The 18,106-nt window shown below is 45.1% G+C and overlaps 1 protein-coding gene across 1 annotated transcript; it reads right to left on the bottom strand.

The window, feature by feature from the left end:
* Positions 1–5,695: 5,695 nt before the first annotated feature.
* On the bottom strand, positions 5,696–6,278 carry H2AJ (H2A.J histone). Its single transcript, XM_084255037.1, has one exon. It carries the CDS (start codon positions 6,220–6,222, stop codon positions 5,833–5,835), a length of 390 nt encoding a protein of 129 aa, XP_084111163.1. The 5' UTR covers positions 6,223–6,278; the 3' UTR covers positions 5,696–5,832.
* Between the last annotated feature and the right edge of the window lie 11,828 nt (positions 6,279–18,106).

Consider the following 18,106-nt stretch of genomic DNA (forward strand, 5'->3'; position numbering starts at 1 on the left):
TTTAGAGTTGCACTGACTACATTGTCTTTTGACATAAACAAGACCACTCCTTCAAGAAGTACTTTAAATCAGAAGGCATATAAATCCTCAGGAGAAGATCACCAGTCTGCAAAGATAATTTTGTTTTATGTAGGGCCTATGCTATGTTTCTATAATTTGGAGTTAATCAGTGCTGGCTTTTTCATGGCAGAGCTTGACGAAATTATAAAGGACCTCAAATTACTATCTAAATGTTCTGCTGTTCTCTTTTGGATGTGTCAATGTTAAAATCTGGTTTTCGACACCTAAACTTTCCCCTCTACTTATAGACAACACAAAATGAAGTTCACTACTATAACTTCCTCTCTGTCTGAAGTCAACTGGTCCACTCCTTTCCTTCTTTTCCCCTTCTCTCCCCTGCTTTTCTGTTCCTGTTTTCTGTTCCTGGTTTGTCGTGGTGATATTTCTCATGTTTTAAATATTCTGTAATACCTGCAGTGGTTTTTATGAATCAAATAAGTTACCACTGTTTCTATAACTTCTTTACATTTAAAACAATTAAATTGGGGCCTCCCCAGTGGCACAGCAGTTGAGCACTGGGTTGCAAAGCTGCCCGCAGCCTCTGCGGCACCGGTTCGATCCCCAGCTGCTCCCCGCCACCGGAGGAGGGTCCCTCATGGCGCACAGACCTCTCCTGCCGCCCGCTGCTCCCCTCAGCAGTGTACTTCGGTCCTTCTGCCTGCTCTGCTCCCTGCTCTGGCTCTGGTGAATTCTCTCACCCTCCCACGCTTCTGACTGTACCCAGTGCTTGTATAAATAAATAAGCAAATCTTTAAAAAATAAAAAATAAAACAATTAAATTATGTAAAGGGAAAAAGCTGTCTTCAACTAAATGGAATAATAGTAGATAATGTATTTTAAGTGACTCTTCACCAATACTCATCTAGGCTTAAAAAAAGATTCAGCTGTCACCTGCCTATTCCAGTTTCTATACGTGCAATGTAAAAATGCAATGGATACACCCTAGACTTACAAAATACTATAAAACAATGTTATCTTTTTTTTTTTTTTAATTTTTTTTTTAATTTTTTTTTTTTAATAGAGGCATGCTTTATTTATTTGTTTGCTGGTTTGTTTGTTTTGTTTATACATGCACTGGGTACAGTCAGAAGCGCGGGAGGGTGAGAGAATTCACCAGAGCCAGAGCGGAGAGCAGAGCAGGCAGAAGGACCGAAGTACACTGCTGAGGGGAGCAGCGGGCGGCAGGAGAGGTCTGCGTGCCATGTGGGACCCTCCTCAGGTGGCCGGGGAGCAGCCGGGGATCGAACCGGCGCCTCAGAGGCCGTGCGCAGTTTCGCAACCCAGCGCTCAACCGCTGCGCCACCAGGGAGGCCCCTAAAACAATGTTATCTTAATAAAAATTTATTTAAAAAAATAAATATGTAAAGGGTAAAAAAAAATGCCTATCCACTCCAATGCCATTAGTAAAGTCAGCCAACTTGTCAGTATCTCTGTACCTCCTGTGTGGGAGATGTAATAACTTGTAAAGCACATTTTCCAATTACATGGCAAAGGCTTAAGCTAAGGATACAGCCATTCAAATCGTGAGCTATTATCTATGCCCTGACACTCTCTCCTGGTGTCCTATAGACCAGGTTCTCTCACCTTGTGATGTCACAGACCCTCAGGTCCCCTGTGGCTATTCTCTATACATTCACTTATACATCTACACATATGTTCTCTGTATACATATTCCCTCTGGATGATTTTATCCATTTGGGCCATTTTTAATCCTGACTCCCAAATTCGCATCTCTAGGCCCAACATTTCCCCTAGCGTCACACACACCCAGATGCAGACATAGTCTTTTCACCCTTGTGCCTCTCTCTGTCCTTCCTGTCAGGCTGAGTGGCCCTATGTGAGCTGGCACTCTCCCAACTAGGTTAAGTGAAACAGGTGTTTCTATTCCCAGGTACCATCATGCCTCTGACATCTCTCTTTCTTTACACTAGTCTGCTTTATTATAATCATCTTTCTGATTGTGTGACAAACATTCTTATATCAGCCATATGTGTAACATGTACTCTATGCTGAGACTGTGGAACAAACAGTTTCCATTTTTAAATCTATGTGGGTCTCCTGCGCCTCCCTGGGGCGTAAGGGGTTAAGTCTCAGCACTATGAAGCTGTCAGCAGACACTGCAGCACAAGTTAGAGTTCGATCCCTGGCCAGGGAGCTAACCCACATAGCACAGCAGACCTCTCCTATCTCACCCACTGCTCCCCTCAGCAGTGTATTTCAGTCAATCTGAAAATCTGCCTGTTCTCCCCACTCTGTCTCTGGCGAATCCTCTCACCACCCCCCAACCCCTGGCACTTCTGGCCTGCACCCCAGCTCTTATATGCATAAATAAATAAAAATGAATCTTAAAAAAATCTATGTAAGTCCAGCCAAGTCATTCATTCCAAACTAGTTTGTCTTTAGAGGAAAAAAGCAAAGTAAGGTTCACAGGCATTAATCATTTATTATTACTCTCATTTCTATTCTAGGCTGAGTTGTGGATGTCCTGTAATTAGTGAAATAGCTACTCAACTTGTTTTTATGGTTGTATATCAGGGAAGTCAGGATTACTAGAATGCAGTTTACCTTTTTCAATGGATCCCTTAATTATTGTTACCCCCTATAAGTCCAGTGTCGCACCCCCAAATAAGAATAGTTACTATCATTGAGCACCTTTCTAGATGGGAAATTCACTGCCCTTACTACCATTATCTCATTGCCACCTCCCCCAAATCTAAAGTAAACTCTATTGGCATGCCCCCTTCATAGAGGAAACTAAAGTTTAAGGAGATTGAGTAACATTTTCAAAATCACCCAGCTAGTGAGAGGCAGAGTAGATCTCAACTTGTCTCATTCCAGAGAGCTTATGTTCTTAAACACCACCATATATGTTTTCAACCACAGTTAATGGATATGTGAAGCGTTTGCATATAATAGGCCAGTCATCATCAATTATGGAGCCAGACTAAATCTTTTGATTGCAGGCAGACAAAACTAAACAGACCAGTTCTCAGCAATACCAAAACAAGACTGGCCCTGCTAGAAAAGCAGAGAACAAACAACTGCCCAAGTCACAGCCTACCACACTGCATGGCTTATCTCTGCAGCAAAGAACACGTGTGTCTATAAAGACAAGCAGGGATAATGAATGCAGAATACCACCTCTACCTGGTTTTGTCCCAAGTCTTCTTCAACATGATCCCATTCTTGAATATTGGCCTTTTAAATTAACAATCATATGTTGGCAAGAACTGTTTGTTCATCAAAGATCACAGGCTGAATTGATTTTGCAAGAGATACACATTTTTAACTGCCAATAAATAATTCAGGTTAAGAAAACCCTCAAAAACATACAAAGGGGTGGGGAGAGGGACTCATTGAATCTGGCAGCAGGGAACTGTTTGAGGGGAACTTAGAATCCTAGGACAGGAGAGTGACGCTGAGGCCAGAGACTGCACTTTGGGTGGACCTGTCTTCCTTGTCAGGTAACAGAGTTAGACTCCTATGAATTAGGGAAAGGAAATAATTGAGGTTCTTATAAATATCTTGGTGGCCATTGTCCTTATGCTCCATTTTGGTAGTTATCTTTCAGAGGACTCAAATCTATTGGGAAATTAGACAAGTGTCAAAATAGCATTTGAGATAGTTATTTTCCCCCAAATGCCCAGCCCATCCCCAAAATAAACACAGAACTATGGAGTGCCATGTATAGGGTCCCTAAGTAAATTAACAATCTCAGTCCTCAAGAGAGGTATTGACTATTTTACAGACAAGGACGCTTTCTGGAAGGTGGAGAGTTGTGTAAATAGCTAGACTTCCTGGAACCTGCCCATGGCACCCTTGAGGGTCTGTTTGCCTCAAAAATGAGAGGGGGACCTCCCCGGTGGCGCTGGGTTGCAAAGCTGCCCGCGGCCTCTTAGACGCCGGTTCAATCCCCGGCTGCTCCCCTGCCACTGGAGAAGGGTCCCACATGGCGCGCAGACCTCTCCTGCCTCCTGCTGCTCCCCTCAGCAGTGTACTTCGGTCCTTCTGCCTGCTCTGCTCCCCGCTCTGGCTCTGGTGAATTCTCTCACCCTCCCGTGCTTCTGACTGTACCCAGTGCTTGTATAAATAAATAAATAAATAAACAAACAAACAAACAAACAAATAAATAAATTAAAAAAAAAAAAGAATGAGAGGGAAACAACCTACCTACCTCAAACAAAAATGTGTTGGCCTCAACTTTGCCACCTGACAGTGACCGTGTGGGAAAGGAAGCTCCACACAAGTGTACTACCGGAGGCAGATGGGGAATCCTTTCTCTGATATGGTGTCTTGTCCTGTCTTCAGATAGCAAGAGAAAGGCCCCAAGAGAATGGAAATCTATATAGTTGGCCTCCCATCGCCCATCATCTGCTACTGAGCATGGCATATGGAGACACTGCATAGATTTCGGGGAAGAAATAAAGCCCATGTGAGAAAATGAGCCAACCAGGACTAAGGCTAAAGACATTATTCTCCCCATCCCATCCCTGAAGACTTCAATTCTGGTTCACAGGAAAGATGACTCCAAAGCTGTGCAAACAAAACTGGGATCATTTTGTGGGTCCTGTGAGCCAGGATTTAAAGCCTGCGGGGAAAGGTGAAATAGAAAGAGTGAATAGGGCAGACTAGGATTGCCAGTGTTTAACTTTTCACCATCCATTCCTGGTGTGAAATTTTTTTTTTTCTGCACTTAAATAGTTTATCCTTACCTTTCTTCACATCTGACACATTTATTAAAGCATAGCTGTGCCATTAAGCAATGCAACCCCTATAAGCATTGCTGGAATGAGGCCATTCCTTCAGGCCAAAGGTAGAAGATAAGGGACTTTAAGCAGTTTGTTTGTTATTATAAAGAAAAAACCAAACCATTTGCATTTCCAAAGGACTATAATGTGGTGGAGACAAGAGTGGTATGAAGGTAGAAACATGAGAAAATAATGGTAACAGCAAGTAAGTCTAAGTAACTCATGACTAAAGGCTGCATTGTTATGCAACATGAGTGTCAGGGGAGCAAGTTTCCAACCTCATGACTCATGTTTCTGTATTACACACATTACTGGATATTTCCTTCATTTTAAAGAAATGTGGACATAACTGTGTATATAAAATGATCTGATATCCAAAGCATGAAAACACAACACCTATCAGGCTAAGAAAAATCTGTTAAGTAAACAGTTGTCAGGCACTCTTCCAAGACGGAAAGTTACTCCATCTTTTGAAAAGCACGGAGAAATGACTCTGCCCCAGACCAGCTCACCCCCACCGTCTCTTGCTGGAACCAGATCCTGAACCGCCCAGACAAAGCAAGAGAGCCAAGGCTCTGGGAAGTGGCCATAAAAACAGCTCCCTCTGCCGCACCCGCACCTCCTCGGTCTCCCCTTTACCTTAAGGTGAGCAGAGAGAGCTCCCAGCTCTGCGCACCTGTAGGCCAGTGGGTCCCCTCTGGTCTTCCTCGTCACCCCATAACGCCGCGAGGGTGACCAAAACAGCCCAGAAAGCGGCTCACACAGACCCACCAGTACCTGCTCGAGGCCTCCCGGCCGCCCCGGGATCGTCCAGCAGGTGCCCGCGACTACACAGCTCTCTCGACCACACGATTTTCACCAACTTTATTGGCCCCCGGCCCCGCCCGGCGGGCCCCTAGTGCCCACCTCCCCACCAGATCGCGCCGGCCCTCCGTGACAAGGAGCATATTCAAAACCACTGCGGGGCAGCTATGAAAAGAGCCTTTGCTGAGGAAGCAGCGAGCTCCCCGAGGCGGCGTCAGGGTCACTTGCTCTTCGCCTTCTGACTCTCCGTCTTCTTGGGCAGCAGCACGGCCTGGATGTTGGGCAGGACGCCGCCCTGCGCGATGGTCACTTTCCCCAGCAGTTTGTTTAGCTCCTCGTCGTTGCGGATGGCGAGCTGCAGGTGGCGAGGGATAATCCTGGTCTTCTTGTTGTCCCGCGCGGCGTTGCCGGCCAACTCCAGGATCTCCGCCGTCAGGTACTCCAGCACCGCCGCCAGGTACACGGGCGCGCCGGCGCCCACTCGCTCCGCGTAGTTACCTTTGCGCAGCAGCCTGTGCACGCGGCCCACCGGGAACTGCAGGCCCGCGCGGGACGACCGGGACTTGGCCTTGGCCCGCACTTTGCCGCCCTGCTTTCCGCGACCAGACATGTTTACCTCCTGGCTGAAACTTCTGCGAGGGAAAACAAGCGCTCCAGCGACCCAGATCCAAGTACGGGAATGCAACGTACCACCCCGGAACTGCCTTTACTACCACTTTGCGGCTGCGAGGCAGCGCCTTCCCATTGGGCGCCCCAACATCCTCGGCACCCCTGACCAATGACTAGCAGGCTCCGCGTCCACTAACGCGCGTTGGCAGGAGGGACTGCCTTTCCCTGCGCTCTCCAATCAGAAGACCAAACTCCCATCCTCATTTGCACAAACGACTGTAGGAATACGCAGGACTCGCCTGCGCGCGCTTGGCACTTGTGTCTAAGTTATTAACTCCTGAGGCTTCAAGTCCACACTTACTCGCAGGAAAAGAAAGTCTTAAGAATGAAGGAGGCATGGGCCTCCCCTGGTGGCGCAGGCGGCTGAGCGCAGCGTTGTGAGGCTGTCCGCAGCCTCTGCAGCGCGGGTTCGATCCCGGCCGGCTGGAGAGAAGCCCACATGGCAAAGCAGACCTCTCCTGTCTCCTGTCTCGCCCGCTGCTCCCCTCAGCAGTGTATTTCAGTCAGTCTGCCTGTTCTGTTCCCCGCTCTGTCTCTGGTGAATGCTCTTACCCTCCCGCAAATCTGGCCTGTACCCTGGTTCTTGTATGCATGAATAAATAAATCTTAAAAAAAAAAAAAAATGAAGGAGGCATGATCAGAAGCTAAAAAACAGAAGAAGAGCTACTCCTACGAGTAGAAAGCATGCAAGCAAGAAACGCAATAGAGCTCACGCAGTGTTTCCAGGGTTGCTGTGCGCTTTGACTCACACCTAGAACAGGGTCCTAAGTCTGGGAGCTTTCTGCTCCAGGGCTCGCGCTTCTAGGGAAGGTGCTCCTCAGTGAAATCACCACATCTCTGCTGAATCCTGCCTGTCAGTGCTGGGTTCGTGGACTGTCCCCTTTGAACCAAGTGCCTGCTATTACCCAACGGTGCAGGGAGCTGGCTCCAAAAGGGGCTTCCTATAAAGTCGCCCACCTGGACAGATGTCTGTGGACTCCTGTCCAAGTTCTGTAGCTTACAAGTGCCAGTCTTCTCACAGAGTCAGACCGACTTTGGTTTTAAGTGTTGAGAAAAGGCAGTATAAATTCGATTCGATCGTATTGCTTAAGTGGTCAAGGTTACCGTGTTGAGTCTTCCACCAATCTTTTTTTTTTTTTTTTAAGATGTATTTATACAAGCACTGGGTACAGTCAGAAGCGCGGGAGGGTGAGAGAATTCACCAGAGCCAGAGCGGGGAGCAGAGCAGGCAGAAGGACCGAAGTACACTGCTGAGGGGAGCAGCGGGCGAGACAGGAGAGGTCTGCGCGCCAAGTGGAAATTACCACCCCCCCCCCCCGCTGGGCGGGAATCGAACCGGCGCCGCGGAGGCTGCCACAGCTGCACAGCGCTGAGCTCAACCCGCTACGCCACTGGGGAGGCTCGAGTCTTCCGCCAATTTTAAGGCAAAAATAACCAAAAGCGTCCCCCAAACCCCAAAGACCGGTCTTTTGCTTTTTGCCTATTCCACTATTACAGGGAGGAGGACTAAGTCGCTCTCCCCTAGAGCTCCTCCCACTTTCTCCAGGTTTTCAAGCAGGTCCGTTTTTTTTTTTTTTTTTTTGTTTGTTTGTTTTTTAAAGATTTATTTATTTACACAAGCACTGGGTACAGTGCTGGAGGGTGAGAGAATTCACCAGAGCCAGAGTGGGGAGCAGAGCAGGCAGAAGGACCGAAGGACGCTGCTGAGAGGAGCAGCGGGCGGCAGGAGAGGTCTGCGCGCCGTGTGGGACCCTCCTCTGGTGGCCGGGGAGCAGCCGGGGATCGAACCGGCGCTGCAGAGGCTGCGGGCAGCCTCGCAACCCAGCGCTCAACCACTGCGCCACCGGGGAGACCAGCAGGTCTGTTTCAAAGGAAGCCGCGCTTGGGTGCACAGCGCCCTGGGTCAGGGGAGCAGAGGATGTGGCCCTTCGCTTCTCTTTGCGTGCGCTGGGAACTCCTGCCCAAACCTGCCCGCGTGTGGTAAAGGCGGTGAAGGGCTAGGCCTTAGCTCCACGGGAAGGTCTTGCGGGACAAAATACAGGGAGTTACGCCGTGTGCCCCGCGCGGAGGTGTCCAGCGCTCCTCCGGAATCCCTGCCCAAGAGCCCGGGGGAATGTGACCGCCACGCGGGGACTTACACGGAGCTCTCCCAGCGAGGAACCGCCTTGGCCTTGGATGCGGCGCCCGCGCTGCAACGCCAGGGCTGCACCCTGGACGGCTTCGGCAGCCAGCCTCCAGCCTCCAAAAGACCCTTTGAGGGCCCCAAAAAACTTTAAGACAGGAGCAGGCGATGCTTAACTATGGGGTAAAGGGATAGGGGTGCTTTGATGGTGGCTGTGGTATTGGTACTGGTGATAAACACCTGAGGAGGTGTGAGCCTATTTGCCCAAAACATAAGACAGGCAACCTATTACCTCCATAATAAAAACTACAATTTAAAAAGAAAAGAAAAATACTTAACTGTAGGGGTGGGCGTGCGCTAAAGCGCCCTGTGGTAGAAAACCTTGGCTGTAGAAGCAGCTGCTTCGGAGGGAAGCTCCGGGTTAGACTCGGGGTTCGCTTGGAGAGGAGGTTGTGAGCCGCTGGGAGTGGGGTCCCTGGGGCTGCGCCCTGGGGACGCGGCCCCGAGGCTGCGGATGTGGCGTCAGGCAGCAGGGCCTTGCTCTTCTGCTTACTTCGGTTCCTTTCAGGAAAAGGACGCGTCGCTGAACTTGCAAAGAGCACGCCTGAACTGCCGAGGCTTCGGCTCCCGAGCGCACGGCAGCGCGGGTGTGACCTGTCCTCGAGTGGACACGCCGAGGGTTGGTCCTCCGGGTCCCTGTCTCGGGCGCGGCGTCGGGTAGGACAGCGCCGCCAGCAGCAGTCGGCCAGTCCGCGGGCGCGCGCTGTGGTGCTGAGGCTGCGCTCGGGCTCCCGGCCGCGGTGACTAGTCTGCAGCTTCGTCGGCGGCGTTTCAAGTCCGAGGTAACTGAGCACCCCCGCCGACTGCGGGGGCGCAGAGCGCGAACCAAGTATGAGCGGACCCGCAGCTGCGCGGGGCCTCAGAGCGGCGGGCGGTGCTTCCCCTCCGGCGGTGCTTGAACCCCTGAACTAGCTGGCAGTGCGGCCGGGGGCGCGGGGCAGCGTCCTGCTCGACGTCCAGACCCTGCTGGTGCTCAGAACACAGCGCGCTGAGACCCTGGCTTCCGAGAAGCCGCCTGCCGGACTGCGGAAGGGAGAGAGCGGTTGGTTGGGTTCTCATATATTAGGGTGAAAATGGTGTTGGGGAGCGAGCTGTGCAGTAGCGAGGTCGTTCCTAGTGACAGGGAGATGCCGCCGGGATACCTCGAGCAAGGGGCGGCGCAGGGGCCGCCAGGAGGAGCAGCGTGCAACGAACGCAGTTGGGTGGTCGCGGCTACCCCGGGTTGTTATCTTAATTAACCTGTTTATCTGAGAGAAATGGGGATGGATTTAGGACCCCAAAAATGTGATGCGATCCCATGCAACTTTTTTTTTAAAGATTTATTTATTTATGCATACAAGAGGGCTCACCAGAGACAGAGCGGGGAACAGAACAGGCACATGGACCGAAGTACACTGCTGAGGGGAGCAGGGGGCTGCGCCATGTGGGTCTCCTCCCTGGCCGGGGATCGAACTCGTGCTGCAGTGGCAGACAGCTTCATAGGTTGTTTCTCAACCCCCTGCGCCATCAAGGAGGATCCATGCAAATTTAACTTAAGCTAACGTTACCTTAACGCTTACATGTAAGCGACAACGTAAAGTTGCTTAGTTGTTTGGAAGTGTTTGCTTGGAGGAGTTTGGCAGCCTTGATCAGCGATATTTGTCTGAATTCCTCAGTGGTGATGAGCACGTAACCGTTTGTTGAGCGTCCAAAAAGAGGGTTGAGCCAGCGTTGTGAAGCTGTCTGCAGCCTCTGCAGCACCGGTTCGATTCCCGGCGGCCAGGGAGATACCCACATGGCGCGGCAGACCTCTCCTGTCTTGCCCGCTGCTCCCCTCAGCATTGTTTTGGTCTGTCTGCCTGTTCTGCTCCCCGCTCTGTCTCTGGTGAGTTTTCTCACTCTCCCGCGTCTCTGGCCTGTACCCCAGTTCTTGTATAAATAAATCTTAAAAAAAATAAAGCCAGGTAGTTTGGAACACATGGTATTCCATTATTGCTCTCGATTGTCCATTTATGAAGCACTATAGCTTATGCCTTACAGATGAGGATGCTGGTGGCATGGGGTGTGTGAAAGAACTGGAGTCAGGATTTGAACCCAGCTCTGTTGGGTCCCACACCACTGGACCTTAACCATTATGTGCCACTGCTTCTGCTATGGAGGCCTGGTTACTATTTGCTGGCATTTCAATTCTATGTACTTTCTTCTGCTCCATAAAGACCCAGTGTATCCATGATGCTGGTGCTGATTACATTCCTAGGGCAGTGAGTCCCAGAAGCTCAACTTTTATTAATGCAAATTAAAAAAAAAAAACTGCATTATTTAAAAGGAATAGCAGAGTTTGGCTCACTTCTGTGCTTTTATATTTGTTTTTTTTTTTTGTTTTGGGTTTTTTTTTGTGTGTGCCTTTATATTTGTTGAATGAGTGCATGAGTGAAGTGAAGTAGATAGATTACATATCTATTAAATACTGAATTTAGCAAGAATTGAATTATTGAGGAAGGAGGGTGGAAATAAGCATTCCTATGACAATTCAAAGTATCTATTCCTTAAGTATTTAACTTCACTTATTCCCTAAGTATTTTACTTGGAATGGTTTTAGGTTTTTTTTTTTTGTGACTGACGGTGACTAACACTGCATAATATTATATAAATTCCAGGTGGTCATCATTGAGACTCAGCATGTATATGTATTACATTAAGTTCACCACTAACAGTTGGTCCAACTATTTTTGAAGGCAACATGGTTATTTTCTGGTGAACTTGAAGATAGATTTGCCTATGTGCTGAACCTGCAGTTCCACTAGTGGGTGTTGCCTGGGGGAAATAAAGGTACATGTGGATGAGGACATGTGGTCACTGACTTTCTTGGTAGAACAAAGAGTAATAGCAAAAGCTAGTGGGTGAAAAAACAATTATGGTGAAATAGGATGTGGCAGTCAGGATGAATGACTAAATGAGTTCATGGGGGTCCACATTCATGATTTGTTTCTCTGCTGCACACCTGAACACTTGTGTCTTCCTAATTTGGCAGATTTTTAATGTCAACTAATATTTGTTTCAAGATCATTGGTAGTTCTGAAACGAATCTGACAGTGCTGCCATCAAGAAAAAAAATGAGCATTTGCTTCTCCTTTGGGCTAAATGCTGCTCTCTGCTCCTGACCTCTTTAGCCTTCTTTGAGGATCCTGCTTAATATGTGGTTCACATTCCACTTCGCTCCCCTCAGCCACAGCCTTATTTTCCATCACCACCTTAGATTCGCTGCCTGTTACCTTTCTCCTTCAGCCATTCTCTCACTTTCCTTTTATTTATTTAGTTTGCCCTTTGGAGATTTGTTGTCCTGATAATGCAGGGTTTATGCCAAAAACTTTTTTCACATTGTGTAGTTTTCCAAACTGCTGGAGTGGATTTCAACTAACATTTGATTGTATGTGTCTTCTTTCACTTAAAAGTGAGTATCTGACTCAGATCTCCACTGCCAGAACCTCTGACCTAGACTTTGCAACAAACATCACAAGCCTTAAATGTTTGAGTTTTGGGAATCTGCTGTAGAGAAAGGGTCCAAAATACAGATAAAAATAAACTTGCCAAGTACAATTTTCCTGCAGTGGCATTTAAGAAAAAAGGATAATCCGAATATTACATTGAAGATTGTTAAGTGCATTACGTCATAGAATAAACTTTTATCATAATTTAAAATATACTTATGAACATTTTCATCATTAATAATAATCAGATAATTATACTTTTAGATTAAAAAGGCCATCTGGAAAATTTGGTACACAGTATGATCTAAACTGAGGGAAATACGTCTAGAAAAAAAAATCTACCGATGTTGAAATGTTTTTTTCTGTTTAGTGGCTTTAGAGTGAGGTATTCACTTCTTTATACCTTCACTACATTTTCCACATTTTCTGCAGTGAGCATAAAAGTAATAAATAGCTTTTTAAAGAAATTGCAGTTAAAATAGGTTTAAATGTGTTAAAATTTGTTGCTGTTGATTATGACATAAATACATTTTCCCTAAATACTTTCTCTATTTTAGATAGATATCTGTTCACTTTAACAGAAGAGATTATTTTCAACCAGGCAAGAGGTTCATTGTGGAGATTTTGTCTAATTAATTTGAAGAGTATTAATTTCTCTGCAATTTAGTCTCTAAAAACATAAGCCCTGTAATGTGCTATAAAGAAATAACATTTTATAGGACACACATTGCTTCATAGAATTAACCCTTGATTCAGGCAGAAGCATCTTGCTCATCCATAGTGGTAGCTGTCTTTCAAACAAGTCTCCTACTTAACAGTTTTTAACTGATAGGGTGATATACAGATAACATGAAATATGATCTAAATAAGCAAATCAGTTGCTCTGATTGCACTCCAATTCCAGTAAAAACAGGTATCACACAGGAAGTTTTATTTTCTATTTTTTAATAGAAAATTTTGCTTACAATTACAAAAAATGTGTATAAATGGGTTCTGGATACTTAGAAATAATGATCAGTATACTGATGTAAATAGTAAAACTTCACTGTATACTATAGCTGAGTAAGAAGACTCTGTATACTATAGTTATCAAATGTCCCAAAACTGATCATGTTCATGGATTCTAACCTTCACACTATCCTCTAAAAACACTGTAGAAAAAATTAGCTTTTTTGCAACTAAGGAAGAGTATATTAAGTGTCTTTCTAACTTCATCATCTGTGCACTAAAATATCTTGTACTCCATCCAAGTGTCATAGTGTAAATGGATGATGGTATTGAAGTCTGATTATAAAAACATTTAAAAATTGTCAGTAATTGTCAGGAGATCTTGGTCAGATGGGAAATTAATATTGAAAACTATCTTATAGGACTTTGTGCTTTTCAAATGATTGCACTATCCACCTTTTTTAATTCCTCAAGGTTTTCTTTTAATCAATTTATTCAATACAAAATTATTGAATTTTGCACTATTTTAGGAGATGCAAATACAGAAATGAATAAGGCAGTTTCAGTTCCTTGAATTCAGAACACCTTAAATTCTTTTTCTCTCACTTCCAGAGTCATTTTAAATTTTTTTTTATTAATAAAGTACCATTGTTTTGCATTTTTTAATCTTTTAGCAATATAGGATTTCTCTCCTTTGGTGTGGTCTCAGTAGCTTTCCCACCACTACAGCCCACTGTACTCCTCTCATCTTATCCTCCCCTGTTTTCCTCTTTCTTCCCCTGCCTTCTTGGATGCATCCTATCTATGGTCAGTTTTCAACTGTTGGCTTTTAAGTTTGTCTTTGTTTGACTTTTTGTTTGGTTTCTCTGTATTCCACATAAAAGTGACATCACCTGTTATTTACACCTTAAATTCTAATGGGGGGGGAAAGTTAATAAGTAAACAATAGAATATAAGGAAAGTAAAGCAGAGAAATGTGATAGAGAGTGGCTGGGGGAAGAGGTGTTCTTTAAACTCTTTGATCACAAGAAACGTCACTAGGGGGCGTCCTATGCGCTGAAATCTAATAACAAGTTAAGTGGCAGAGCTCAGCCTGCAGAGGTAACTGCTGATTGGAGAGGGGGAGGGGCTGAAAAGGGATGAAATGTAGTGAGCCAGGCAGAGGGTGATAGATTAGACTTGTAGTGTGGCAAGATACTTTTCGAGTAGTGGTTCTCAGAGTGTGATCCAAAGATTCTTTGTGTACAGGTTCCCAAGACCCTTGAGGGGTCAACAAAGTCAAAACGATAACTATTTAGTATTTACAATACTGTAATGTTACGTGCCTTTTTCTCTTTATTGAAACTACTATAACCTCAGCACAATTCTAGACTGGGGTGCCCAACGGTACGAGTCCTTACAGTAGTCTTCACCCACCACATATCGGGTATGGTTGAGCTGCAAGCTGAACTTGTCAACTTTTTATGGGATCCATTGTTATTTGAAAGACAAATTATGTTTATTCAGACTCCAGTATTTGGCATACATTTTCTCAAAAAGCCAAGTGAGCCTGTCACTTTAATGACTACAAATGAAAATTACCAATGATAAAATTCAAGCATGTAAAAATTAAAATTTCAGGGAACTTTAATCTGCTCCCCTGAGCTTGATATTTTTCTCAGACTTAAAGATTTTCTAACAAGATCAATGGTGATATAACAAATGAAACAGTATTTTACAAATTAACCAGTTCCTGAGGTTAAAAATTTTACATTTGTGAAGGATTCATTCAAAAGACAAAATAGCACAACTGTTTTTAGTATATCATTGTAGGGTAAATGAATTAATCAGGCTTTTTGCACCACTAGCCTCTGTGGCTATCACCTGCACCCTTTATCCTGTTGATGCGGAAGGCATTCGGAGCGTGGGCTCAGGGCATGAGTGCCTGATTGTGGACACCTGGAGTACGGTGTGGGCATGCATAAGTGGGCACAGCTGAGCCTGGAGGCTAAGGCTATAAGGGCGGCGTCACTAAGAACGATGACTACTGCTACGAGAAGACCACCGCATGACTTACAGAAGAGGTGAGATTCCTGGGGGGATGGGAGGGTCACTCGCCTGCCTCCTTGCATGCCAGTCTCCCCGCCAGGCATGCCTGTCTATGTGGTTCCCTGAGAGCATTAAAGCCTGAAAAATCCACAGAGGGTTTCTGGACTCTTCTTTATCCCTTTGCCTGAATCCATAGTGAGCCTGCCCTGTGTTTGATGGCAATAGGTAAGCCATGGGTGAGATCTCCCAGAAAGAGCATGTAGACAGTAAAGTGTCATGAAATGTGTCTTGCCAAAATATGCTGCTTTGGTGCATTGATTATTTTCAACTGTATGCACTTGAAATCCAACAAATACAGGGGAAGATTTTTTCTGAACTCTCCTCCTCTACCTGAAAACAGATCCTCCTAAAGGATTTCATCCAGACTTTGTCAGAAACTACCATACTTCCCATCTAGTCTCCTAAGGGTGCTGTGGCATTGTGATTTATAGAAAATGCATAGTCACCCTGATTGATATATGTATATATCATATATACATATATATATATCATATATATACATATATATGTATATATCAATCAATCATATGCATTTGGTCTTCATAATTCCTGATTCAATTCCAAAGCTTTGGAATTTCCAAGTGATGAAAGTGTCTCTTGTTATATTAATGAGATGACTTTAGGTAAATCACCTGTAGAGGAGAGCTGGTTGTCAGGCGAACTAGTTTTGTAATTAGAGGGCCAGAACTTCCAGGCTCATCCTTTGACCAGAGGGAAGGCTGGAGGTTGAGTTCAATAGCTAATGGCCAGTGAGTGAGTCAATCATGCCTAAGTAAGGAAGTCTGCTTAAAAAACCCAAAAGGAGGGTCCCCGGAGAGCTTCCAGACAGGGAAAGCAAAGATTTCCCAAGTGCTACCTTGCCGGATCACAGGCTCCATGGGGACAGAAGCCAGCCCCTTAGTTCCAGAACTTCATCCTGCTTCTCTTCATCTGGCTGTTGATTCATATCCTTTGTAAAATTTCGGCGATCTAATGAGTAAGCTCGTTTCCTGAGTTCTGTGACCTTGTAGCAAATTAATGGAATCTGAGGAGGGTGCCCTGGGTACCTCAGATTTGTAGCCAGTCATTCAGAAGCACAGATATTAATAAGGACTTGCAACCAGCACCCAAAACCAGAGGAGGGGGTCCTGGGAACCTCTAGTTTGGAGCCAGTTGGCCAGAAGCCCAGGTGGCAGTCTGTGCTTGAGGATTGCGTCTGAAGTGAAGGGCGATTTTCGGAGACTGGACCCTTAGACTGTGGAGTCTGGCACTCTCTCAGGGTAGGTGGTGTTAGCATTGAGTTGAATTCTCAGGCACTCTGATGGTGTTTTCTGGTGTTTTATCTTAATAAGACCCCTGTCTTATTACAGGGGTCTCAGCCAAGAAGGTAGAGGAAAAACTAGCTGCCCTGAACACTACAACAGTTACTAGGGCAATCCATTTAATATGGTTTTTTTTTTTTTTTTGCCATAAGAGGTAACTAAACAAAGTACCTTTTGTGGTGTTTCATTTATCCCCTTCTAAAATAAGAACTCAGGTTTTAGCCATTTCCTCTTCATGGTACTCTGATTTATCCTTCTATACCTTTTTACACTTGAATATGTAAAATATTCTCATTTCCCCAATCTTGATTCTTGAAGTTGGTTTGATTTCTTGCCCTCCAAATGACTTGCCCCAAACCTTCCTTCCCTCCCCCCAACTCTGTTAAGAAACTCAGAAAGTTTTACCTCTGCAATGTGCAAAACTGAGCCAAAATTCCAGTTATATATTTACCATTCCTGATCTTAGACCCAAAGAGTTTCCTTCTCTGTAAAGTGGAGACATTAAACCTCCCCAAAATACAGTTGGGAAGAGTCAATGAATTAGTAAATATAAAGAGGACCATTGGAGTGGCTGGCACCCAGACCAGTAATGGCAGCTGTTAATTTTTGTGGCGTACCAGCTTTCTCCACTTCCACTTCAGTAATCCTTTCATGATTTTCTAGGCTCTAAATTCAAGCCCAATAATGTCTTTTTTTATTTAAAGTGAAGATACCTTGTTCATTCATTGTCTGCCTCACATCCAGATGTCTACATGTGAACACTTAGTGGAGGAGACATATCTGGTTTGATGAAGTTAAACTCCGTCCAATGTTCAGACCCCTGTTTTCATTTTTCTCCCCCTCTATCGGTCTTTTCTTGAGCTTCCATTCCGGATGCTCAGCTGTCATCTTCCTAGGAATCTTCATCACGCTCTTTACATATTTCTATTTGGGCATGTTTTTCTCTTCATGTGGGTATAGTATTTCCAGGAACTCTTCATTTTGAATAGGGGGAATCTGAAACCTGTGGCTTAATTGCTGTCTTCTCTTCCTCCCTTCTTAAAGTTAAATTCACATCCCCAGCTGCAGCCGCACGCACCAAGTGACACCCAGAAAATCTACACCAGACTGCCTCCATTTTCTCCTGATAAAATCCAAATGAACTATACATTGTCTTCATTCTTCCTGGTTTCATATATATATATATATTTATTTATTTCAATCTACCCTTGCAGCCTTGTCTCTGTAAATTTTTGCATATTCAAATCCATCTGAGTGCTGAGCAAAGCCTTGTAACCTTTTAGTTATCTGAATCCATTTGAATTTACATGTTAACATTTAACCCTATGTAAATAGGACAATTAACACTTCCTTCAAAAGAAAAAAAGTTAAAGCAGGAGTCATTAAAAATTACATATTGACACCTTAAATTTTTTATCTCAAAAAATTTTCATCTTCACTTTCCCATTGGTTAATGTCAGGGAATCTTCTTTAACTACAGATCTCCTGCTTGCAGTTCTGAATCAACTGTCTTAGTCAACCACATCCCTTGTGCATCTTGGACTGATTTCAGTGTTGAAAGGCAATTGGTAACCTCTCCAAGGGCAGAATCTTTTTGCAATTTGTGTAGAACCCCCCAGCATTTTAGTTATCTTGCCACAATCATTTTCTTGGTAATTTGTCTTTGTTTTAGGATTCCCAACAGCTTTCGTCCACATTTTTTTACCAGATTATAGAACATTTAATTAGGATTTAATTTACAATGACAAATATAGCAGACTTGGGCATACACACAGGCTTCCCTTGGTGAGCAAATGCCAATCGGGGGCAGTGGAAGTGCCCATGCCCATCGGCTGCAGG

Source organism: Talpa europaea (genome assembly GCF_964194135.1).
Source record: "Talpa europaea genome assembly, chromosome: 15".
Lineage (NCBI taxonomy): Eukaryota > Metazoa > Chordata > Mammalia > Eulipotyphla > Talpidae > Talpa > Talpa europaea.